This window comes from Schistocerca gregaria, chromosome 4 (assembly GCF_023897955.1).
Source record: "Schistocerca gregaria isolate iqSchGreg1 chromosome 4, iqSchGreg1.2, whole genome shotgun sequence".
NCBI lineage: Eukaryota > Metazoa > Arthropoda > Insecta > Orthoptera > Acrididae > Schistocerca > Schistocerca gregaria.
Window position 1 is genome coordinate 498,781,672 of NC_064923.1, and position 26,237 is coordinate 498,807,908.

At 40.2% G+C, this 26,237-nt stretch overlaps 1 protein-coding gene across 2 annotated transcripts in view; it reads left to right on the forward strand.

Annotated features, from left to right (window-relative positions):
• Nucleotides 1-26,237, forward strand: part of LOC126268180 (DENN domain-containing protein 1A-like) — a 257,983-nt gene that overhangs the window by 152,502 nt on the left and 79,244 nt on the right. For both annotated transcript variants that reach the window (XM_049973781.1, XM_049973782.1), the window contains exon 10: nt 24,528-24,560. In XM_049973781.1, coding sequence (XP_049829738.1) covers nt 24,528-24,560 — 33 coding nt within the window. The remainder of the gene's footprint in view (nt 1-24,527; nt 24,561-26,237) is intronic.

Consider the following 26,237-nt stretch of genomic DNA (forward strand, 5'->3'; position numbering starts at 1 on the left):
ATTTCATTTGAAACAAAAATCTGAATTATTTCAGTTTACAGAATAAATGACAATAAGCATCAGTGGATAAAATAGTGAAACAGGATTTTCTGAAAGCTAGTAAGTAGATTTGCACAAATGACCATGCTTCAAAGTTTTATTTTTTTATTTTGTTCTGTTGTATTTTACTTTGTTTTTAATTATTTGGCATTAAAGCCACACAGCAATATACATAAATCCAAATTACATACAACTTGTATACCTAACAAAACTAAATTGGTAAATCGAATAATGTTGAAGACATAAAGCAAATCCAAAAACAGCATGAAGCAAAGGCAAAAACAAAGTGAAAAAACATACTGGGCTTACACAAAGTTATTTAGTTTATGTGGGGTAGTTCATATTTCTCTTTTACCTTTTGTTAGGAAGGAGTAAAGTTCATTATACATAACAAAGTTTATGGTTGCTAATAATGCTGAGAGATGCTCAGTGGTGTTTCTTACAACATTCCTTAACAGCCTTCAAGTTAGATTCCAACAGTAAATACATCCAAATTATATGTAATTTTTGCATCTTCCACTTTACCATACTCATGAAGTGGAGACGTTGCTACACTCGTGCAGCGAAAGTATTGTGCAAAACAGCACCTTTGATTAAGCATGGGATCCTGAGTGATATTTTAAATTTAGAGCTTACTCATGCAGAATTTCCTCGTGTGTGTGTGTGTGTGTGTGTGTGTGTGTGTGTGTGCGCCATTCATTTCCAGTTGTTTATATGTGCCATCATCTTGTGAGCTGTTGAGTAGTTTTCATGCCCAATGTTTTCTCTTGTATCATATGACAGTACTTCCAAGATTGTAGTAAGTTCTGCAGTAGTTATCATAATTTCCTTTTGTAGCTTGTACTTAAATTCCACATGCAAATGAGAATACCAAAAGGCACATGCTGTTCTATGTGGTTTTTTGACCCATAGGTGTAGAGTATCCCTGTCTGTTGATATTTGGCTGGGATCCCACACAAATTATGGTTTGACATAGCAGAAGAAACTGGAGGATTAAATCTCATGCAAGTCTCAGTGACAATACAAAAGTAACTTCATTGAAATATGCGCAGTCATCATGCAGAATCAGCTGATCAGATGTACAGTGTACCTTTATATATTCTCTTACTAGTGGAGGCAGATTTTTAAACAGCCAATAACAATGTAACATATTGCAGAAAGTTCCTGGATGTGGGATAACTCGGCATTTTCTGAAAATAAAGTCCTTTGCATTTGGTATTTTATGTTGAAATATTTACTCTGCAGGTGAAATGGTGGTTTGTTATTTTGCACAAGTAATGTATTTGTTGGAGTTAACTTCACATCACCAAGACATATTCTAAGCTCTGTGTGTTGTGTCTTATTAAGTCCTTGTAGCATGGTGTCCTCCAATGCCAATACACAGTATGTACTTCTGTAATCCAAAAGTGATGGTATTAAGCCACAATATATGTTCATGCAGGTGTTGTAGTGTGCATCCCATATTATGCATGTTGCTGCTCTTAACATGTTAATGTTCCTCTTACATATGGCTGCACTTGATTTATATATCCTGTCCCTCATAGTTTGCAGTTGATGTACAGGCCAAACCAGTGTCTGGTGCAGGTACTCACAGCAGGCTTCTTCTGTGAAATTGTTAGTCAATTTTCCTCCAGCCAGTATCAGAGAGCCATCATTGCTGTGTTCATTTTATGTTGTCCTCCTCCTAGGCTGTCACTTATGTGTGCACACAAATCATCAGCTTATTGTAATATGTTGATGTTGCTGTCAAAAATGATGCACAAATTGGTATTACTGATCCTTGGGAGATTCCCTTGCTCACCCTCTTTGGTCCCACGCTATTATTACCAATTCGCTTACAAATTTGTGTGTCCTTAATTAAAGAAAAGAGTTTGCTAACAAAGTTAAAAGGGATATTGTGCCACACCATCTTCTTGGCAGTGCTTTATCTGAAAACTACCTTGAGCAGTTAAACAGAGAACCGACTCGTGGCGATAACATATTAGACCTTCTGGTGACAAACAGACCCGAACTAGTTGAATCAGTTAATGCAGAACAGGGAATCAGCGATCATAAAGCGGTTACTACATCGATGATTTCAGCCGTAAATAGAAATATTAAAAAAGGTAGGAAGATTTTTCTGTTTAGCAAAAGTGACAAAAAGCGGATTACAGAGTACCTGATGGCTCAACACAAAAGTTTTGCCTCAAGTACAGATAGTGTTGAGGATCAGTGGACAAAGTTCAAAACCATCGTACAATATGCGTTAGATGAGTATGTGCCAAGCAAGATCGTAAGAGACGGGAAAGAGCCACCGTGGTACAACAACCGAGTTAGAAAACTGCTGCGGAAGCAAAGGGAACTTCACAGCAAACATAAACATAGCCAAAGCCTTGCAGACAAACAAAAATTACGCGAAGCGAAATGTAGTGTGAAGAGGGCTATGCGAGAGGCTTTCAATGAATTCGAAAGTAAAGTTCTATGTACTGACTTGGCAGAAAATCCTAAGAAATTTTGGTCCTATGTCAAAGCGGTAGGTGGATCAAAACAAAATATCCAGACACTCTGTGACCAAAATGGTACTGAAACAGAGGATGACAGACTAAAGGCCGAAATACTAAATGTCTTCTTCCAAAGCTGTTTCACAGAGGAAGACTGCACTGTGCTTCCTTCTGTAGATTGTCGCACAGTTGACAAAATGGTAGATATCGAAATAGACGACAGAGGGATAGAGAAACAATTAAAATCGCTCAAAAGAGGAAAGGCCGCTGGTCCTGACGGGATACCAGTTCGATTTTACACAGAGTACGCGAAGGAACTTGCCCCCCTTCTTGCAGCGGTGAACGGTAGGTCTCTAGAAGAGCAAAGCGTTCCAAAGGATTGGAAAAGGGCACAGGTCATCCCCGTTTTCAAGAAGGGACGTCGAACAGATGTGCAGAACTATAGACCTATATCTCTAACATTGATCAGTTGTAGAATTTTGGAACATGTATTATGTTCGAGTATAATGTCTTTTCTGGAGACTAGGAATCTACTCTGTAGGAATCAGCATGGGTTTCGAAAAAGACGGTCGTGTGAAACCCAGCTCGCGCTATTCGTCCACAAGACTCAGAAGGCCTTAGACACGGGTTCACAGGTAGATGCCGTGTTTCTTGACTTCCGCAAGGCGTTTGACACAGTTCCCCACAGTCGTTTAATGAACAAAGTAAGAGCATACGGACTATCAGATCAATTGTGTGATTGGATTGAGGAGTTCCTAGATAACAGAACGCAGCATGTCATTCTCAATGGAGAGAAGTCTTCCAAAGTAAGAGTGATTTCAGGTGTGCCGCAGGGGAGTCTCATAGGACCGTTGCTACTCCCAATATACATAAATGACCTTGTGGATGACATCGGAAGTTCACTGAGGCTTTTTGCAGATGATGCTGTGGTGTATCGAGAGGTTGCAACAATGGAAAATTGTACTGAAATGCAGAAGGATCTGCAGCAAATTGACGCATGGTACACGAAATGGCAATTGAATCTCAATGTAGACAAGTGTAATGTGATGCGAATACATAGAAAGATAGGTCCCTTATCATTTAGCTACAAAATAGCAGGTCAGCAACTGGAAGCAGTTAATTCCATAAATTATCTGGGAGTACGCATTAGGAGTGATTTAAAATGGAATGATCATATAAATTGATCGTCGGTAAAGCAGATGCCAGATTGAGATTCATTGGAAGAATCCTAAGGAAATGCAATCCGACAACAAAGGAAGTAGGTTACAGTACGCTTGTTCGCCCACTGCTTGAATACTGCTCAGCAGTGTGGGATCCGCACCAGATAGGGTTGATAGAAGAGATAGAGAAGATCTAACGGAGAGCAGCGCGCTTCATTACAGGATCATTTAATAATCGCGAAAGCGTTACGGAGATGATAGATAAACTCCAGTGGAAGACTCTGCAGGAGAGACGCTCAGTAGCTCGCTACGGGCTTTTGTTAAAGTTTCGAGAACATACCTTCACCGAAGAGTCAAGCAGTATATTGCTCCCTCCTACGTATATCTCGCGGAGAGACCATGAGGATAAAATCAGAGAGATTAGAGCCCACACAGAAGCATACCGACAATCCTTCTTTCTACGTACAATACGAGACTGGAATAGAAGGGAGAACCGATAGAGGTACTCAGGGTACCCTCCGCCACAGACCGTCAGGTGGCTTGCGGAGTATGGCTGTAGATGTAGATGTAGTGATCTAAAGACAACTGTATGATAGGCTTTCTTAATATACATATATATCACTATTAGGAACTTCTTGCTGCTGAGAAAAACCTGCATATCTATAATAAATAGTACCAGTGTTTCGTACGTTCCACTTCCTTTTCAGAAACTCATCTGTCCCGTTTGTAACAGACCAGTATTGTTTGTATCAACATTCTGTTCCAGTTATTATTATTCTTTCTAACACCTTTAAGTAACATGACTAGCACAATAGGTCCATAACACAAAAATTATTCTTGGAGGTTTCTGGGCTCCAAATATGGGACAACTTGTTCTGTCTTCAGTTCAGGGGCAGAATTCCTGCTGGGCTAATCATTATTTAAAATATTTCAAAGGTGAATTTTTTCGTTGTCCTGCAGTATTACACAGCATGGGGTAAAAGATGTCAGGCAATGGTACCGTACTTGTGCCAACTGACAGTGCTCAGTTTAGTTCACTTACTGTTATGGCTTCACCCAAGAAATGTTGTTTACCTGTATCAGTTTTGTTACCATTTAGGCCCACAGAGTTAGCTGTAAGATGTTGCAGAAACAATTCCAACATACTAACTGTGAAGTCAGGGTGCTGGATGTCAGTATGTGAATCCTTCTGATAGGACTAATTTTTTCCTGGAGAGACAAAATCTGTCACATTGCATTTAAACTGTAGCAGAAATTCTTCCAATTATTTCATTTCTTTTCCTTTAGGAGTCGCTTTACTTTTGTCTGCATTTCATTGAAATTAATGTAATTTTCTACTGCCACTTGTCATTTGTATGATTGCAGTACATTCCTACACCATATTTTCACATTCTTCATCGCATTAGTCTGACAGTTTTTTCCCTCTCTCTCTCTAGGAACGAATGGGTAATTCTGTGTATTGGACATCTTCACTGCTGCTTCTATATTTTTTTTCTGAAATTGATGTAAACTACTACTGAGTTTACTTGAACTTAGTCTGTTGCCACTTTATATTAACTCCAGTCTACCATTCACATGTCCCAGCAGTACCTGTTACGTATAATCAATCTATCAGAACGTTCTGGTATTCATCTGAGGATGATTGGTAAATGGTCTGAGCCTAGTGAATTGTCCACAAATCCCATGTAGAAATTGTAGCCAAGGATGGGGGACAATAAAACCCAGTTGGGTTGCACTGCTTCATTGGTTTGCAGTATTGAATATCATTGGTCTCTCATCATTGAATATCACCAAGTTACTTTTGTGAAAGGTCATTCTGATTAATCTCTGAGATATATCCTCTTGACATGGATCCTTTGCAGGATGATGTGCATTGAAATTCTCCATTGTTAATTTTGGGTTGGTATTGCAATTGATGAGAGTATACATATGATCTTTAGATAATATACTGTTATTAGCTTTTTACCTCGCCTTGGCTCGAATACACACGACATATATGGCAGACCAGTATGTCCAATTATCGCAACCTGTTCCTCTTCAACCTACCTTCGCACACCCTGAACCTCTGTCCCTCTGCTTCCTCCTTCACCTCCCCCCTCCACCCCTCTCTCCACCCCTCTCTCCACCCCTCTCTCCACCCCTCTCTCCACCCCTCTCTCCACCCCTCTCTCCACCCCTCTCTCCACCCCTCTCTCCACCCCTCTCTCCACCCCTCTCTCCACCCCTCTCTCCACCCCTCTCTCCACCCCTCTCTCCACCCCTCTCTCCACCCCTCTCTCCACCCCTCTCTCCACCCCTCTCTCCACCCCTCTCTCCACCCCTCTCTCCACCCCTCTCTCCACCCCTCTCTCCACCCCTCTCTCCACCCCTCTCTCCACCCCTCTCTCCACCCCTCTCTCCACCCCTCTCTCCACCCCTCTCTCCACCCCTCTCTCCACCCCTCTCTCCACCCCTCTCTCCACCCCTCTCTCCACCCCTCTCTCCACCCCTCTCTCCACCCCTCTCTCCACCCCTCTCTCCACCCCTCTCTCCACCCCTCTCTCCACCCCTCTCTCCACCCCTCTCTCCACCCCTCTCTCCACCCCTCTCTCCACCCCTCTCTCCACCCCTCTCTCCACCCCTCTCTCCACCCCTCTCTCCACCCCTCTCTCCACCCCTCTCTCCACCCCTCTCTCCACCCCTCTCTCCACCCCTCTCTCCACCCCTCTCTCTCCACCCCTCTCTCTCCACCCCTCTCTCTCCACCCCTCTCTCTCCACCCCTCTCTCTCCACCCCTCTCTCTCCACCCTCTCTCTCTCCACCCTCTCTCTCTCCACCCTCTCTCTCTCCACCCTCTCTCTCTCCACCCTCTCTCTCTCCACCCTCTCTCTCTCCACCCTCTCTCTCTCCACCCTCTCTCTCTCCACCCTCTCTCTCTCCACCCTCTCTCTCTCCACCCTCTCTCTCTCCACCCTCTCTCTCTCCACCCTCTCTCTCTCCACCCTCTCTCTCTCCACCCTCTCTCTCTCCACCCTCTCTCTCTCCACCCTCTCTCTCTCCACCCTCTCTCTCTCCACCCTCTCTCTCTCCCCCCTCTCTCTCTCCCCCCTCTCTCTCTCCCCCCTCTCTCTCTCCCCCCTCTCTCTCTCCCCCCTCTCTCTCTCCCCCCTCTCTCTCTCCCCCCTCTCTCTCTCCCCCCTCTCTCTCTCCCCCCTCTCTCTCTCCCCCCTCTCTCCCTCTCTCTCTCCCCCCTCTCTCCCCCCCTTCCCCCTAACCCCTCCTCCTCTCCTTTCAATACTGTTTATTCTTAAAGAAAGTCTCTTCTCGATTGTGGCAATAATGGCAGTATTTATATGGAGGCCAAAGGCCTGAATGAATGAGTCACTTCTTGAATAAGATATAAACTTCAGTATTGACTGAAAACTGAAGGAAATTAACAATAATTGGAAAATGTCACTAACTAGTAAATACCTACTGCACTATGTTAGAGAAATTTCAGGTTCCAACGAGACAGTCCAAAGAATATTTAGATAATTGTGTACATAGAATTGATACAAGTCAGAGTCCCAGGAGGACAGTCCAGTATCAAAGTCCCAGTATGATGGATCACAATCAAGTCTCGGTAGCACTAAAGAAAGAAAGATCTGAATTCTTGCAAGTCCACTAGCTGATCAATGACTCGGAAAGCAGCAACAGTGTTTCAATGGCTCCAAAGTGGCTCAAGCACCCGTCTAAATGAGACTAGGTGCCAAGATAACGTAGGCACTACTTTGTCGTGTGGCCCACAGAGGAGGATAGGTCCGGCGACCTCTGTCTGTGCCTGGGATGCCACCTGATGGCCGGGTGGATTCTGGCAGAGTTGCGGCTGTCAGGGTGAATGCAGGCCCCTATGAGTTAGATGACCGTTTCCCTCGGATGCCTTGTTGGTTGCTGGCTGTGTAACTGCAAGGCCTACCCACAGCAGGGAATGTTATCTATACTTTGATAAAAATATCTATAGGGTCGGATTTCAGTGAGCTGAGAGGTAGGGACTACCTGCCAGCCAATTGTAGTTCTTTCTCGAGTGCCACATGCTCATAGCATGATCTGTTCTGTAAGTGCATGCAGAGTACTGTTAAGTTCAATCAAAGCACGCATCCTCAAGTGCGTTTGTTCTGTCATTAAATATAATACCAAGAATCCATTAAAGCTTTATAATAATAGTGAATTCAAAAGTACAGTATTAGTTTGGAAAGGTACAACACTGCCCTGTAGTCACTTAAATTTGGCATGCAAACAAATGATGTGCAACATTTTTGATAAACTGCCCAGAAAAATACTGTATGACGAGCAGCACTTACTTGTTTAAAGTTGTTTTGCATTACAGTGTCTCCTGCAAGACAGGCTACTTTTTGTATCTGAGCAGTTGGTCATTTAGATAAAGCAAGTTGACAATGGTATATAACTTCTGAATAATATATCTATTGCGTCATTGGTCCACGGGTGTTGCATTGGATACCGTTGTGAAAGCTGCACAATATTTCAACAAGACAACAGTTCATCATCTTCAAGTGCTTGCTGACACACTGCTGCAGTGGCTCACCAATATATGTGCCGCTTTGCAAGAAAAGTGCAGGTGCCAAGAATTGGGGCCATAGCACCATCATAGATGAATCGTTGAGTGTGTTGACATCCAGTGTGCAACTCAGCAAGCCATAGGAACCAGCATTGGTGGCACTAAGGCATTATTGGCTGCAGACAAATGAATCCTAGTCTTCACAGACAGGCAATCGGAGTCCACACACTTACATCGGGTGCAAACACTCTGCCTGTGTGGGCGCAGGGCCGTGATTTGTGGCTGTGTTTTTCCCGCATCATGTGTGCGAATACCGTGGCCTGTTTTTTCTAGCAGGGGCCCTGGATGTCGCTGTTCTCTGATTAGTCTAAGATGACGGTGCAGTGTCACTCCTTAGCACCTGTGTTTTGCTGGCAAAGCAGTGCATGTATTAGTGAGTCACTGCAGCAACACGTTAATAAGCACCAGAAGATTACAAGCAGCTACCTCATTAAAATATTGTGCAGCTTTCACATTATTTTCCAATACAATGCCCATGAACCAATGAAGCAGTTATTGCATCAGGAAAGTCTTCAAACAGCACAATATAACTATTGTAAAGTGTTTCAATCAGGGAGTGTTTCAATCAGGGCAGTGTTTGCATGAATACTTCAGTACTTTTTATCCTACCTCGTTAAGTAAAATTCAGTTCAGATCTTTAATTTCTGGTTTAATTCTTGCAATTGTCAGTTAAAGACTTTCAACAGACAATAAGTGTGCAACAGTTTTGAGACGTTTACTCTTGATTTTTCTTGTCCATAGTAGTACTTGATATATACTAAGATTTTTAAAAAATAAATGTATGTAAATCTCATACAAATAATACACTCTGTATCATAATAGTTATCCCAGATGTGAACTGTAGTAAGTGTAATTTGGTCCCTTTGAAGTAAATATTCACCACGTGTAAAACATTGCTAATGTTTCACGTCAGCCTAATGAAATAATCCACATCACATGAAGTAAAGGAAATTGTAACATACCTTAGGAGTGGAAAAGACCACTCACAAAAAGGCAGATGCATTGAATTGTTGACACATACAAAAAAGAAATAAAACTTTCTAGCTTCCAGTGTAATATTTTTATTGCAACTAAATTTGACATATTTGTATTCTAATTCTATTTCCAATTTTCTTATGGAAAACTTTGTTTGTTGGAACACGCTTATAAACAATTACGGTAAAGACTTAAACTTTTGCATCGAAAGATGAATTGCAAGATCTGTATGTTTAGGTTACATATCAGAGTACACAAAATGTTCTTTGACTGGAGTGACTCAGTTACAGAAGCAGAATGGTGGAAAGACAGACAAAATAAAAATGGAGAAGTACCACAAATACCCCAACTTGGTCTGATGCTGGATAAAGAGAAAATGTAGAACACGATGACAACAAAGCATACCTTGTATCAGTATTTTGGTCAATATATTAACTGAATCAGCTGTGCCAATTCTGCACAGCAGCTCTGAGCATAACTAATTATATGACAGCTAGATGAGTAAACAAATTAAACAATGGAAACCCTCACGTTAGAACATCAACAAAGTAGAAAAAGATAGATTGCTGCTTGCCATAAAGAGGATATGTTAAGTTGCAAAAAGGCACAATTAAGATGCCAAAGCTTTTGGCCACAGCCTTCATCAGAACAAGAAATAGAAACAAATACCATTCATTCACACAAGCAAGCACACTTCATGCACACATGACCCCCAACTCTGGCAGCTGAGACCAGAATGCATTCTAGTGTTTCTCTTTCATGTTCTGGTGAAGGCTGTGGCCGAAAGCTTCATGTAAGTGTCTTTTAATTGCGCCTTTCTGCAACTTAATGTGCCATGCTTATGGTAAGTAGTAATTTGTCTTTTTCCTACATTGTTGAGTAAAAGAATTGACAACTGCAGCAAGTTTATAAATGTGTGTATTAAAATTGAATTAACAGAATAATATGGTAATGTGCTGTTTTCACCCATCAGTCAATATGGATGGGAATGTCTCTCTCATTTGAGGCTCAAGATAAATTGCCAATTTTTCAAAAATCTCAAAAGTGACTTGAGAGAGAACAAATGATGCTGCACCCTTTGTAGCACAGAAGCAAATAACTAAATACATTTAATGTTAAAACTGCTCTCTTGACTTCATCAATTCTGGTTGTTTTGGCAATAATCTGTCATGCCATGAGAGAAACGTACTTTTATTTTATATTGAAGTTAATATGAATGTAACTGGCTGTTAAGGAGGAGGAATGCCATAGACAACAGTCAGTTTAGACAATCTCCAGAATTCAGTGTATTGTTTTTCATTAAATGAAACTGTCCTATGAATTAATCTATGATTTGTCTTGTTCTTTCCTCCTCATATTTGTATTTGTGATTATAATTTCATTTCTAAAAAGAGCAGATACAATCATTATTTACTTTTACACCACAAAGCATAGCAATGGATGTAATCAGCATGAATCAACATACATATTTTTCACCCTCTCCAATATCTGAGATGAAGTTACCAAGTTTGGTAAACTGTTGTCACGTGGGTTTTGGGACATCTGCGAGTCACTAACAAACTAAGGAATTCCTCTTGGCAGCCATTAATGTGCACCAGAGATCAGTATTAAGTAAAAATAAATAAAACTCACATAGCTTCAAATCTCGTGAAAACTACTGTGAAAACTACTTACAAAAATAATTCGGAGATTTCACATGCAAGCTGCCAAAGAGGCACAGAACAAAGGCTTGCACATTTGTTTTCATGAGGTGGGTGGATCGAATTCTTGTTTTACCCATGGAAGATAATTCAGATGTCTTAACTAAGGATTAAGCAAGAGACCGTTCCATTGGTAGCCAGTGAGCCATCCACATGATCACATTCGCAGTTGTTATAGTGTCACATAGGTTTTCTGTTGACATCAGTCAAATGAAAGGATGTATTTTTCTGTGTGTTTTGCCTGGTGTTGCAGGCATAGCAACATGCATGAAAATATTCATTGTGAATAGAAGACCAAATATTCGTCCATGATTTAGCCAATTGCCACAGTAGACGCTTGTTAGCGCTTTTTCATTCATTTTCACACTGACATAAGAAGGTAATAAGTGCAATTAGTTTCAAAATAGTCTCACAAGAGATGCTTTTTGAGAAAAGTCTGGAGAATTTCTGAAGCCATGACCTCTCATTTTTCATCCGTACCAGTAAATAAGGATTATGTACGAGGCGTGTTTTTTAAGTACGTACGATTTTGAAATTAAAAAAAGATGTGCTAAGATATCTCAATAATTTTATTTTTACATGAAAGCCTGTACCTTAATCTTCGCACTGATGCCATTACAGTCGGATTCTTTCTTGTTTACGTCGTGTACTGGGTGTTTAAGATGCCTCTGATAATTGTGAGCCCCACCGACTGTGAAGTACGGGCTGTTATCAGATTTCTTAGTGCTAAAGTCCTAAAAGCGATAGATATTCATCATAAGATCTGTGCAGTTTATGGAGAAAACATGAGTGATTGAATGGTAAGAAAGTGGGTGAGAGCATTTAAAGATGGCCGCACAGATGTGCATGATGAACAACGGAGTGGGCGTCCTTTGGTCGTTAATGAAAGTTTGGTGCAGGAAGTGGAGAATAAGGTGAGAGAAAACAGACGCTTTGCAATTTCCTCCTTGCGAGATGACTTTCCTAATGTTTCTTGTAGTGTTTTGTATGGAATTGTGACCGAGCACTTGAATTATCAAAAATTGTGCACACGTTGGGTACCCAACATGTTGACGGATGTGCACAAAACTAAACGTTTAGACAGTGCATTGACTTTCCTTGAGCGGTACCACGACGACGGTGATGATTTCTTAAGCCAAATTGTTATGGGCAATGAAACATGGGTGGCGTATGTCACACCACAATCAAAGCAACAGGCCATGGAAGTTGAGCAAGGGCATCATTTTGCTGCAAGACAGTGCCCGTCCAGATATGGCGAGTCGGACCAAAGATCTCATCACATATTTTCAATGGGAAACTCTAGTTTATCCTCTATACAGCCACGATCTTGTGCCCAGTGGCTACCATCTGTTCCTGCATTTGAAGAAACACCTGGGCAGTCAGCATCTTCAAGACGATGACGAAGTCAAAACAGTGGTGATGCAGTGGTTAACAAGTCAGGCAGCAGACTTGTATGAGGAGGGTATTTAAAACTGGTATAACGTTATGACAAGTGCCTCAATACTGACGGAAATTATGTAGAAAAGTAGATTAAGGTAAAGGCTTTCATATAAAAATAAAATTATTGAGATATCTTACCAAGTCTCTTTTTAATTTCAAAACAGTACTTACTTAAAAAACACGCCTCGTATTTACGAAATGGCTGTGAGAAAGGACCTGTCAAATGCAAGTAAATCCACTTTCATTGAGTTGTCATTGCTGGTCAGTGAACTAGGAATTAAGTTGTTTTTCGCTGTTGTTCTGAACTTAAATTTCCAGTCAGGAAGGTTGCCAGCTTTGAGCATAAATCATCCAACATTATAGCTATGGACACTGCAGTGCAGATCAACACCAGCAGCTTCCTTTCATTGTCACAGCATATCTCTATATTAAATCTGAGAGAAATAAAAATTAAATATATGTGACACACTTTCACTGTCACAGTACACCACTTCTTTGTGTTCTTAGAATCATGAAAGCTTGGAGAAAAGAAATGTGTACCATATAAAGACTAAAGTGGGAACTTCAAGGTACAAAATGTAATTGTGACCGAAGATGGAATTATGCAGCTATGGATTTGTTCAAACTAAGACACTCATCAGAATTTTTTTATCAGTTTATTTATTTGCTATCCTTACTGCAGCTTCATGTGTTTGACATTTATATTTGACACATCTCCTCCTAGCCCTCTCTTTGTCCATTTCCTCCATCCTGTCTCTCTGACCATATCCTCCACCCATTCCCTCTAACCATATCCTCCTCCCTCCTTCTGGCCATATCCTCCTCTCCTCTCTCTTTCCATCTCTGCTTCTGCCTCTTCCACCTACCCACTACCCCTCTGTACCTTCCACATGCCTCATGCACCCCTCCCCTCCTCCCCTATCTCTGTCCATTTCCTCCTCCCCCTTGCTCTGTCCATCTCAACCTGTCACCAGCCTTGCTCATCAGCACATGTATCCCCTGCTACAATGTTCAATAAAGCCGGCCAATACTGCTCTCACAACATGCCTGCCATGGAGGGTAGCCTACATGCTGGAGCTCAGAAAACTATTTCTTGCCCATGACTTTTAGGCTTCCCATCAAAACAGGTTGATTTGGCAGGCCGATACTGTTCCCACATGCCTCTTGTGCAGGGCAGCCTATATGCCAGAGGCACGTATCTCTGCTTCTATTGGAGGTTATAAATGCCACAGTGCTTGATACTCATGAGGCCTGCTGTTTCTGTGCCATATTTGGTTGTAGTTGATCCAGGAGTTTGACAGGGATATGCAGGACACACACACATGCACACTATATATAAACAGATAACACATTTATTTATCGTCTGATGATTTATATTCACTGCCAACCAAAGGAACAGCCAGTCCTCTCATACATCTAACCAGGTATCATTTTGGTGTGAAGCTGTAACTCAGATACTAACATGAAAATTGGCCCCCAGTAAGTGATATTTTCTGCATGTTTTCGAATTGGAGATGTAGGTAACGTTGCTTACAAGTGAAACAACATAACGAGACAGTTATATGAGGACCATATAGTTTAATGTGGAACCCATAATTTAATTCAGTATGACACAACTTTTCAACATACACATTTTTGGTTTTGCCAGAACTGAAACTCATATTGAAGTGCTACAAGAAAGACCACCACAATTATGACTCTCAGGAGCAATGATAATTTCAATCCTACCATTATTAATCTGACATTTAATGAACCAACCTGGACGATTAGACCATGCAACCACTAATGAGCATAGGAATTTACAAATAATACGCAGTTGTATAGAACTTTAGCAAGAGTCTTACTTCTAAATGCAGATTGATGGCAGACACATGGATTTGTCAGTGTATTGTGTGTTGCATAAACAGGATGAGGACCATACATTTTGCTGACATCACAAGTCCTGCCTTCGATAATTCATTTATTGCACAGGAAGATTCATATGGAGCAAGCTTATATGTTGTTCCTATGAACAAGGAGGCTAGACATAAGCTGTCCTGTATGGAGGACAATTCAGCTTCACATGTGTGCCATATTGCTTTAGGTTAAAATCTTCTCCTATGATAGTTTGTCCAAAACACTACGCACCAGGTACTGCAGGAACAGTACCCGAATGCTTACACTGCCTCACTTCAAGCCGTGGATGCTCGCCCAGAATACAAACTGCAAACATGATCTGTTAGCACCACACTATGGTAGTCCCAAAAAAAAACACTAACAATGAGAGACCCCAGGGATGGGATCAACTTTTAGAAACCATTTATGTGGTAATGTAGGTTAGGATCCCAGGTATCTGACCCTGCAGCCATTCGCCCTTATGGGCCGAAGTTTGCGAGTAATCAGAAAAAAATCGTAATTTTGCATTATGTTCCAGAGCCTTTAATTTGACAGCAGTTTATATAACTGCATTGTTATGTAGTGGTTACCATTGGAGCATGATGTGCAGTGCAGAAGGATCTGGGTTCAAATTCCATCACATGCTTTTTTTTTTAATTGTTATGAAAATAACTTTGATTTTTATTCAATTTATTGCTTTAAATATATTTTTTATACTTCTAATCCTTTGTAACATCATATTAATCATTATATTAACTTTTTCATTTTATCTTGTTTTTTATTCCTATCATTCCGTTTTCATTTGGGATCTCTGTGCATGTGATTTTAATTATTTTTATTTATTTATCACAGTATTTAAACTTTTGAAAATGCTGATCTGTTAGTTAAAAATCAAAAGATGATATATTTATATTGCCTGTGTAATGGTGTCAAAAACGTATTTTTCGTTACATGTAAGATGTATATTTTTTTCTGGATGGTAATCACCATTCAGCAATTAACACACAAATTTCGGTTTCAGTTTGAACAAAATAACACAGACAGAGATGTAAATGAAAGATGATGTGTAAATAACAACACATTTCATATTTTGCTCAACCTAACTGGTTGCATTAATAAATAATTATTCATCAGTTGCTGTAGGTTTGTTTAGCAAGAATGAACTATAAATTAATGCAGAAAAGAGGAATAGAAATAATGAATGCAATAACATGGACAAAAATATAAAATAATAAAATGGAAGAAATTAAATTGGAATTAATATAAAAACTAATTAAAATCAACATGCACAAATATTCCAAATGAGGAAAAGATAGCAAGAAAAAATAAGAGCACATGTAAAAGTTCATATGGTGATTGAAATTACATGACAAAGGGTTAGAATTTTAAAAAAAAAAAAATTACATTTTAGCCAACTAATTGGCTAAAAATAGTCATTTTGATAAAAATTTAAAAATTAAAAATATTGGGGCTCCTGACAAGATTACAAACTGCAGCCTTCTGCATGTCAGGCTCTTCTGCTAATCATTATGCTACAGTGCTGCTTTATACTACTGTCTAATTCAAGGCTGTAGAACATAACACAATATTACAATTTTTTTTCTTTTTGTTTTTTGTTTTAACTCACAAAAGAGGGCCCCACCAGGGTGAATGGTTGGAGGGCATAATACTGGGGACCCTAACCTACATCAATGTATAGATGGTTTCAGAAACTTGATTCCACCACTGGGGACCTCTCCTTGTAAGTACCATCTTTCCTATGATGGTTTGGTTTACGTCTTGGTCCACATCTTACTTGGCAGTGATAAATGCAGACATTTCCACTTCCTGCTTTGCTCCTTTCTCGACACCATAAGTGATACATCCACCCCTCTTCCATCTCATGTGATTCCCAGTTCTTCGCACAGAGATAATCTGTCATTTTATTCATCATCATTCGGACTTGTTTAAGAGCACTTGAACCCTCTGTGCCACCTAACCACTGGATTGTAGGACTGTACATTGTTGCCATTTGATAGCTCTAATTGCTCAGGATTACAACTAGTTATTAAATTCACTTAGTAAGAACACATCACACAAATACTGGAACTCCTAAACATATCTTACTTTGCTAGTACACTGTTGCTAGACTTTTAAAGCCATATGTTGCATGGGAAGTTACTTCTCAATCCTGCATAAAGTTCTCCCAGTTCAGAAGTGTGTATACGAAATTATTTTTGGTGTGGATTCTGAATACTGTCTATAGCCCTGCAGGATATTTATTACTTAATGAAATTTATGAGAAATTATAACCTTTTTTTCCAACTGACAGCTTGTTTTGAGTGGATCAGTTCTAGATATAAGCTACAAAAGTACCTGAAAATACTTTCTTTGGACCACAAAGTTGTTCATCATACAAGCAAACATATTTGTAGTGACACAAAAAGTTTGTCTATTACTAAAGTACAGCTATAAGAAGCCTGCTGAAAGATTCATTGATGGCTAATTACCTACTGCTGTATAGCACACCAAGTAAATAACTGAAACCCCCTTTTGTCTGATGATGATTGTTTACAGTACATTCTGAATTGCATTTAGTATTTCAGTCTACAGGGTGTGTGTCGTATGGGTCATCAGGGTCATTTTGTCTGACATTTCAGCAGATACTTGTAGTTTTGTTTTCGCAGTGTGCAGTAGGAATCAGCCCAAACAAATACTGCTCATAAAGTCCACAAAGAAAGCAGAAGAAGATGAAGAAACCTTTAAATCGATGGCTTTCCTTCCGTATGTGGGTAGCCTCTCATCAAAAATAGGACGCATTCTTGGCAGACACAAAGTAAAAGTGATTTTTCATCCACCACCCAAGACAGCTGCGCTCATGGACTCCGTCAAAGATGATTTGCTGCTCCGAAAATGTGGAGTTTACAAAATTCCATGTGAATGTGGCCTTTCTTACATCGGACAAACAACTCGTACTGTCCAAGAAAGGTGTACAGAACACCAGAGCTACACACAACTTTGACAACCTTACAAGTCGGCAGTGGCAGAGCACTGTATTGATAATGGTCACAGTATGTTGTATGACAATGTCGAAATTTTGGCAACTACATCATCCTTTTGAGACTTGATAGTGAAGGAGGCAATTGAGATTCGCTCGATGATGAATTTAATTAATAGAGATAGTGGTTTCAATCTTGTTAAATCATGGAATCCAGCACTTGCTGTAATAAACTCGCAAAGACGTTGTCACAGTGCAGCTCACAATGATATATCGATATGCCAACACAGATCAACTGCGGAGTCATAGGTACAACTCACGCATTATGCACATCTCTGTCGCCGACCAACGTCTCTGGCGCATTTGCATCTGTGGCCGAATGCGCAGTCGCGCAATACAACACTATAAAGGGGCGAAGCGAGCACTGGAATGGCAGTCTTGGGGTTCACTCTGAAGATGGCTGAACGTTATGCAGCCGAAATATTAGAAGAAGAAGAAGAAGAAGAAGAAGAAGAAGAAGATTTCTTGCGGCTGCACACCCGAAACTTAATGGAACATATTATTAGTGACAGAAAAATGTGGCAAATAACCAGTACTCTGGCAGCGACAGCACTGCCTGGCCTGTCTGACTGATGTTGTTGTGCAACAGCCTGCTCAGGAACTGCTGCTGAAGTACTTCATGTTTCACTGTTCCTCTTAATACAGATTGATAAAACAAATATACCACTAAACTAATTTCAAGTCACTTTATTGAATGGACACTTAAAATTCCACTTTATTGAATGGACACTTAAAATTCCACTTTAAAAATAATTTTGCTCGTAACCTCAAACAAATGGACAGTTTCTGTTGCCACTGTGTGTCACATAAAAGATGTTAGGAGCAGTGTTTGTTTGGGCTGTTTCCAGCTACACATTGCAAAAAAGATTGCAAGTATCTGCTGAAACTCCAGTGAAAATCTCTCTCTCTCTCTCTCTCTCTCTCTCTCTCTCTCTCTCTCTCACACACACACACACACACACCGTACTAAATTCCAAACTAAATTCCAAATAAAATGTCTACCCGTTTTTGATTTGGTTCAGATCCTTGGGCGATAGTTCTCTTACAGTTTGTGCTGTAAATGTTACATCTCATATAAAATATGTATTTGGTATTCTTACACGTTCCACAAACATGAGAACTTCCATACTAACAGTCTTTGTAATGAACAGTATATCTAGTCTAACCTGACTAAACCTAAATATGCATAGGCAGGCCATTTTGACAATTAACACACAATTTTACTCTTTTCATTTTGTATTACCATTGATAATCACTGTAGTGATCCTTCAACAGCTAGGGGCGTTCCATTGTGCCAGTGGATAGTAGCCATGTGCAGTAACTCCATTGTGCCATTGCTTTTCTGAGATGCAGTGTGGTGCTTGAATTCCATATGTGGCTGCCAACACTGTTAAATCTCAAAACTTCAACAAAAACATGATTTATTGACATAGCATGGGATTCAGTCTGCTACCAAAATGATCTTACTCGACATTTGTGCTCTCTTTTAAAACTGCTTTTAAATAAACTTTCTAAATTATAATAGAACAATGGGAACTCCAGGTTGGAATATCAACAATATATGGAAAAAGATTCATCTGGTACTGACTGTGAACATGACACATTGAACAACAGACAGGCACAATGAAAAGACTGACATTTAGCTTTCAGCCAAAGCCTGATTCAGAAAAGAAAACACTTGAACATTCATTCACACAAGCAAGCACACCTCATGTACATTCATTCACACAAGCAAGCACACCTCATGTACATATGACTACCATCTCTGGCAGCATGAACTGGAATATGACTGCCACGTTGAATGAAAGGAGCGATCTGGAGTGGGCAGGTAAGGTGGAGAGATAGCATGGTATGAAGTGTGGGGAAAGAAGAGCACTGTCTAGAGGAGAGTGCAGGAGCTAGATGGAGGCATGATAAGACTGCCAGTCACCACTTCAGCTTGTACTCCTCAACCCGGCATGCTACCTTCCTGGACCTTGACCTCCATCCACATTAAGTCCACCAACCACCAACAGTGACTGCATTTCAAAAATTACCATCCCTTCCACACCCAAAAAATCCCTCCCATACAGCCCAGTCACCCAAAGATGGCATATCTGCAGTGATGACAGTTCCATTGTCCAGTATTCTGGGGGTCACACAAAGGCCTCCACAGACAGGCTCTATCCCATAGACAGGCTCTGTCCCACAGACAGGCTCTGTCCCACAGACCTAGTCTGCAAACAGATTTTCTGTGGCACATGCACACACGCCCGAAATCCTCCCAACACCTGGAGAATCACCCAGTACCACCTCAGACTGGAACAGCTGCTGAACCACTTTCTTTGTCAGGGTTTTATCTCTGATCATCCCCTAATATGAGGAACACCCTATGCCAGATCCTTCCCACCCTTCGTAAAGTAGTGTTCTGTCACCCACCCAACCTTCACAACATCCTAGTCCGAGTGCAATACTTGCCCAATCCTCCCACCCAGCACTTCCTGTGCAAAGTCTGTCACATGCTTATCATATCCCATCAGAGCCCGGGCCACCTGTGAACACAGCCATGTCATAAACTAGCTCTGCTGCAGTCATTGCACAGCTTTTTATATTGGTATGACAACCAACCAGCTGTCAACCAGGATGAACGGCCACTGCCAAATGCACTGAGAGCAATGGAGACTACCCTGTGGCACAACATGCAGCTGAACATAACATGTTTGATTTCAATGGCAGCCTCACAACTCAGGCCATTTGGATCCTTCCCTCCAACACCAGGTTTTCTGAGCTATGCATATGAAGTTTATATTTACAACCCATTCCCCGCTCCAGAAATTATCCTAGCTTCAACCTACAGTAAGCTATTGTTCCCACATCCTCCACCCAACAGTTTCTGCCCCCTCTGTCCTATCACCTCCTTCCTACTCGTGTCTCCTCACCCAAATCGTTGCACATTCCCCTAGACAGTACACTGCTCTTCTCTTCCCCAACCCCCTTTCCCACCTGTACCTTTCTATCTCTCTTTCCCATCCTTGCCCCCTTCAGATTGTTGATTTTATTCAGGGTGAAAGTTATATTCCAATCCAATCCACTAGAGATGTCAGTCATATGTGTGTGAGGTGTGCTTGCTTCTGTGAATGAATGTGTATGTATTTTCATTTCTAATGAATGCTGTGGCCAAAACCAAAATACATAAGTCTTTATGTTGTGCTTGTCTGTGGGTGAGCATGTTATCTTTTCCTTATATTGCAAGTTAAAATTGTGTGCTCATTGAAAAGTGTCTTTTGCATTTGAGGGATTATATCTTTATGATATCCTGATCTGCAGACGGAGAGATTATGAACCCCTTGTTCACATCAACTTACAGGGATTCCATCATTAAGGAAGCAGTTGAAATACATAGAAGTTAATGAATCAATTGACAGACACACAGGATTTTAGCTCAGAAAAGTATAGTAGGCAGCATTGGTGACTGTAAGACATTGTTGATCACAGACAAACAAATTCAGCACCACAGCGATGGGTAGTCAAAGCAGAACAGTTGAGTGAGGCACCAACACTTACACTGCTTGCATATGAAGGGAGTCCGTGGTTTATGGCTGCACTTTCCTGTAATGTGCATACAAAGCCTGCAACTCATTTCTTTAGCAGTTGGCTCTGGATTTTGACATTGCTGCCTCCTGTCACTTGCACTTTCTAGTGAACCAACATATAAATTGATGAGCCACAACAGCTAACCAAAGTTGCAACTAAAAAAAATAACGAGCTACTGCATCATAAAAATATTGTGCAGTTCCCACAAAACCAACTAGCGTAATGTCTTAGAACCTATCAACTGGATTTTATCTTCCGTGAGTATAATGAAGTTCTCACCTGAGGATTTCCTCCCACTTCAATTGGTCTATAGTGATAACTAATGTTTTCATTTTATTTCTGTGTGTTCTTTGCCTCTCACAGCATCTGTGTTAACTCTGCTATGTCCAGAGAATTGGGCGAATAAATACTTACACAGCTACTGTTAGCAGTTTGTTACTTATTTATTCGTGTAACTGGCTAAAAGATATTAAGTGTTGGTATCAAATGTTACCTGGGTTATTATGTCACATAGTAAAAATTACACACAGTACAGTTAAACGTTATTTGTGTGTGTGTACCATCAACAAAATAGTTTGGATGTTTCATATGCATACCTCAAGAATGGATACAGTTCACTTTTAAATATGTTATATTTTGTATCTAGAATTCCTTGTTGCTGATAGAGGTTCAGTGTAATGAGTTCTTGTGCCAGCAGCCTCTACCAAGGGTCATTTTCAGTCAGTTGATTAACTGTTAGTTCTCTGAAAGTGTCAAGTTAGACCAATCACAAACACTGTTGTGATTTGGTTTTGGATCAAAAACTGTGTTATATTAGTGCTGGTTAACTAGGAACATTGCTTCAGGGACACAATCATTTGATTACCACAATGCTGGTTGCGCATTCTTAGTACTCCTTCTAGTTAATTTAGTACTTGAGAATAGTAATACTGACTAACTGTAATACCACAGACAACAAATTCAGTGTGGACTATCCACTTCATTTCCTAATACCCTGCACTATGTTCATATCCGTTCTCATCTTTTCCATTACACTTGAGCTTGGTGATGAGCCAGTATTACACTGGCTCAGTTGTTGCTCAGTTTGTGGCTTGTATGATCTATAGTTCTATCTAATTGCTTGTAATAATTTTGACAAAGATGTTACCATATTATTTTGTCATGCCTATAACTGCAAAATGTGAGGATAACAAAATGAGCGAGTGTCATAAAGTTTTGCCCAGTAATATGGGAGCAGAACTTTTTGGTACTTACTTTATGTGCTATGAGCCAAATTGTACAAGCTGTCTAAAAGTGTTAGACTTAGTACACAGAACAAGGATAATGCTAATACATTACATTATAGCACGTCTGTTCTCTGAATAAGTGTTGAGGTTGGGAGAGCAACAACATGCCGTTTAAATGACACAGTTCATCTGTTATCTCATTCACATAGTCCACTGTACAGTACAGTCTCATTCAGTAATTTTTTTCATGTTGATGACGTCAAATTGACAAAATTGTTCTTACATTATGCAAATCATATTTTTTTAAGGTTTGAATGGTGTAACGATGAGATTTTTGAACCATTGTTATGGAATGATTCATCTTTCCTTGTGGAATGTTCAGTTCGTGGTACAAGGGGAACAACACAAAGACCAGCCACCACATTCTTTTAGGTTGCAGTTCCCAGTATTGCCATTAGAAAAGTTACAATCAAACACAGCACTCCTAGCTTTTGTAGCACTTCATTCTTTCTGTGAGGAGGGAAGATTAAGTGGTTGAGGGGAGGGTGGCTACTAGTGGCCAAATGTTATGATAAGGGTGGGGGGGGGGGGGCAGGGGGTGGCGACAGGATGATGAGTTGGCAAAGATGAAGGAAAATGTGTCAGACAGAGTAGCCCTACTTTTATGATCAATACCTGTTAAAGGTGAAATTTATATCCTCCATTTTATTACACATAAGTTTACTTTTTGAGAGAGAGCTGCCATTGCTGGAAGCATTCATTTATTTGGCATATATTGTTATCAGTAAGAAACAATGGAAGATACAATATAACTTATTTTGTCTTCTCTCACATAGGTCTTCTTACACCATTGTGTTTATGATGCTGGTTATTGTGTGTGTGATATTATCGACAAGCATTTCATTGAATTAGGAAATGAATGAGGAATTACTTCTTTTTTAAAATCTACCTTTGTTTTTGAATTAGAACTACATTTAAACTCCCTAGCAGCTTAAAACAGTGCACTGCACTGGACTGGGACTGGCACTTTTGCGTTTTGTGGGCAAGTGCTCTACCATGTGAGCTATTCAAGTATGACTTATAGGCCACCCTCACAGCTGTAATTCAACCAGTACATCTCTCCTACCTTCCAAAATTTACAGTTCTCCTGCTACATATCTTCTGGTACTAGCACCCCATTCCTCATTGAATTAACATGTACTTTTGAAAATTGGGATTGACAGTTTCTACTTTAAGTGTTTCTGTTGGCAATAGTGGGAGTTGTGATCCCTAAAGGTAAGTATTGTCCAGCCTTGCCAAGTCTTTGTGATTTTAATAATTTTTTGTTTAAAATTTTCTTTACATGCTATAAGGATAGTGCTGCTGAGGTAGACTGTAATAATTATTTTAGTCTGTGAATGCAATAATGTAATTGTACTGAATTCATGAGGTGTCGCAGGGAATGAAAGCTTATCCCCTGAGAACACCACAGGTTCATTTAAGACTATTTTACCTACCTTCAGGTTCCTCCTATAAAAGGAGATGATGTGAAATGTGAACTTATCATATAATAAACATTTATAGAGCACCCAAAAATGCAGCTTCATTTTTTCAATGTACAAACATGACTACCTAGCTGCATACATTCTCATTAGGAAAACTGATATCATGTAGATTCGTTGATGATATGAAAAAATGAATTAACTGTAGTAGCTATTATTGTTACTACTGTGATCCAACGCTAAATTGAAATTCCTAGCTCTTGAATAGTGCTCGATACAGTAGTCTTGTAGTAGACACTTTAAGTAATTGTGTTTGGAATGTGGCATCCAATCCACAATCAATACTTTCCAGACTAGCTTATTTCTGGAGGATAACTGCTGTAGTTATTCATGCCAGTATTTTTCTGTTTGTTTCATTAGCTGAATGGTTCATTTCAAAGTATCAAACCCATTTGTCATTGGCTATGATTCATTTTTATCAGAAAGCCAGTCTTAAGGATTTAATGGCTGTTGCCAAGGAAGGTGGTGCAGTGATAAGCCACTTGACTCATATTGAGGACGACTGTGTTTCAGATCTCTCCTCTCATAATCCAGATTTAAGTTTTCTGTAATTTTCTTGAATTTTTGAATGTGGGTGCCATGATGGTTCCGTCAAAAGAGCAAGTCTAATTTCTTTCCTGAGCTTGCACTCTTTTGTTAATTACATTGTTGTCAGTGGGACATTAAATGCTAACCTTACTTTTTCGTAATCTCTCTTCCCAGAGAAGACTTTATGAGCTACAAACACAAAAAGTGGAAACACTTTCATCTGACAACAGTTAGGCAATAAGCTGCAGTGTAGTTACTGCTGTTTTGAGAACCTGATGTGAAGGGTGCTCCTAGAGTTTTGTTTCTCATTTGATGTTTTTCCCATTATTTAATATTGTCTTTTCTTGTTTGTTCTGCAGGCCAACCCAGCTATGAAGTCAGCAGTGAAGACTGTAAGTACAGATCGTTACCTCATGACGTACAGAAATTTTAATTAAATACTTGGCTATATTTTGCTGCATCATAGTAGTATGGAATCAGTTTATTTATTTTTTGAGAAAGGAAGGAGAGAAGAGAGTTGGAGGAAACAGCGCTCTCTATGTGATTTAGTGAAAAACTTCACCTTATACTTAACATGGGTATTCATCTTGTTTTCTTGGTGCAGTGACTGCTCCATTAAATTTCAGGTGTGCAATCGCATAAATTCAGCTTCTTGTAATACAAAGGGAACTAGGAAAGTTTTGCAGTACTGCTCTATTTATTTAATTTTTTGATGTAATTTCCGCCAAATTGAATACACCTCTCCATCCTCTGAAACCAATCCCTAAACCAGGTCTTCCAAATTTCTGTAGAGAGTCAGGCACACATGTTGGCCCAAGCCTTTGTGAGGTCCTCATCGCTTGAAAACTGCACTCCTCTCAGCTTCATTTTCACATGGGGAACAGTGCAAAGTCACAAGGAGCAAGGTCTGGGCTGTAAGGAGGGTGCCTGAGAAGTTTGTCGTGATGGAGGAACTAAGTGTCCATTCTTGACTTCAATCACAGGTTCCTCAAATGCTGGAGGACTTTAGGCAGGCACTGCTCAGTGTACCACTTAGCTGTGACTGTCTTCTACATGTTCAAAAGAACAAGTTCTACAATTCCACTCAATTTGAAGATAACAACTATCATGTTCTCCTTTACTGATGGGGATTTTGTGACAGCTGTGGGTGTATTGTCATCTTCAAAGACACAAAGTTTGTTTCGAGTCTCAGTCGGCACATCGTAGTAGTACAGCCAAGTCCATCACCCGACACGATGTTATTCATATTCTGACATTGTCCCTTAGAAAATTTCTTTAACGTGTCATGTCATCTGCTCTTCTGTCAGTCTGTGCAGCACCCAAAGACAACAAAGTTTCTTTAGTTGCAAATGATCATGCAGAATCCAAGGAATTGCTGTTGCATTTAGCATTAATGTATCCTCTCTTGCCTTCAGATCTGTCACCTGTCTTTGTCCAGCATTTTCCTCAGAGCATTGATGTTTTCCTCCATAACTGATGATTGTGGCCTTCCTGTACTCTTTGTCCTCTAGAGTGAAATTTTCTCTTTGGAATTCTCTGTACCACCTGAATGTAGTTGTACAGCACGGACACACATCACCGAGTGCAAGAGTCATTTCTTCAAAGCACTAGTCTATATTTAAACCATGTGCGAAGTTGTGCTACAGCAAACACTTCAAACTAACCCTGCTAATGAGTGACTGTGTCCACAGACTTGGCGTAGCAGTTACAATGCAAATACGAGGGTCGGTCAAAAAGTAATGCCTCCCATTTTTTTTCTACTTAAAAAAATTAAGTTAAGTGAAAAATTTGAATTTGGCGCCATTCCTCAAACCTTCTTCTGCAATCCACTGCAGTAGTAACTTTCTGTGTCAGCAGGTGGCAGCACAGCAGAAGTTTGTAAGATGGCCGACATCGATGTTCGTTTGAGACAGCGTTGTGTGATTGAATTCTTGAATGCAGAAGGTGAAACGGCCATACGCATTCATGAAAGACTGAAGAAGGTGTATGGTGTTGTGACAGTGGATGTCATCACTGTTAGACGATGGGTTCGTCGTTGTAAGGAAGCTGAAGGGCAAACACCGTTGACT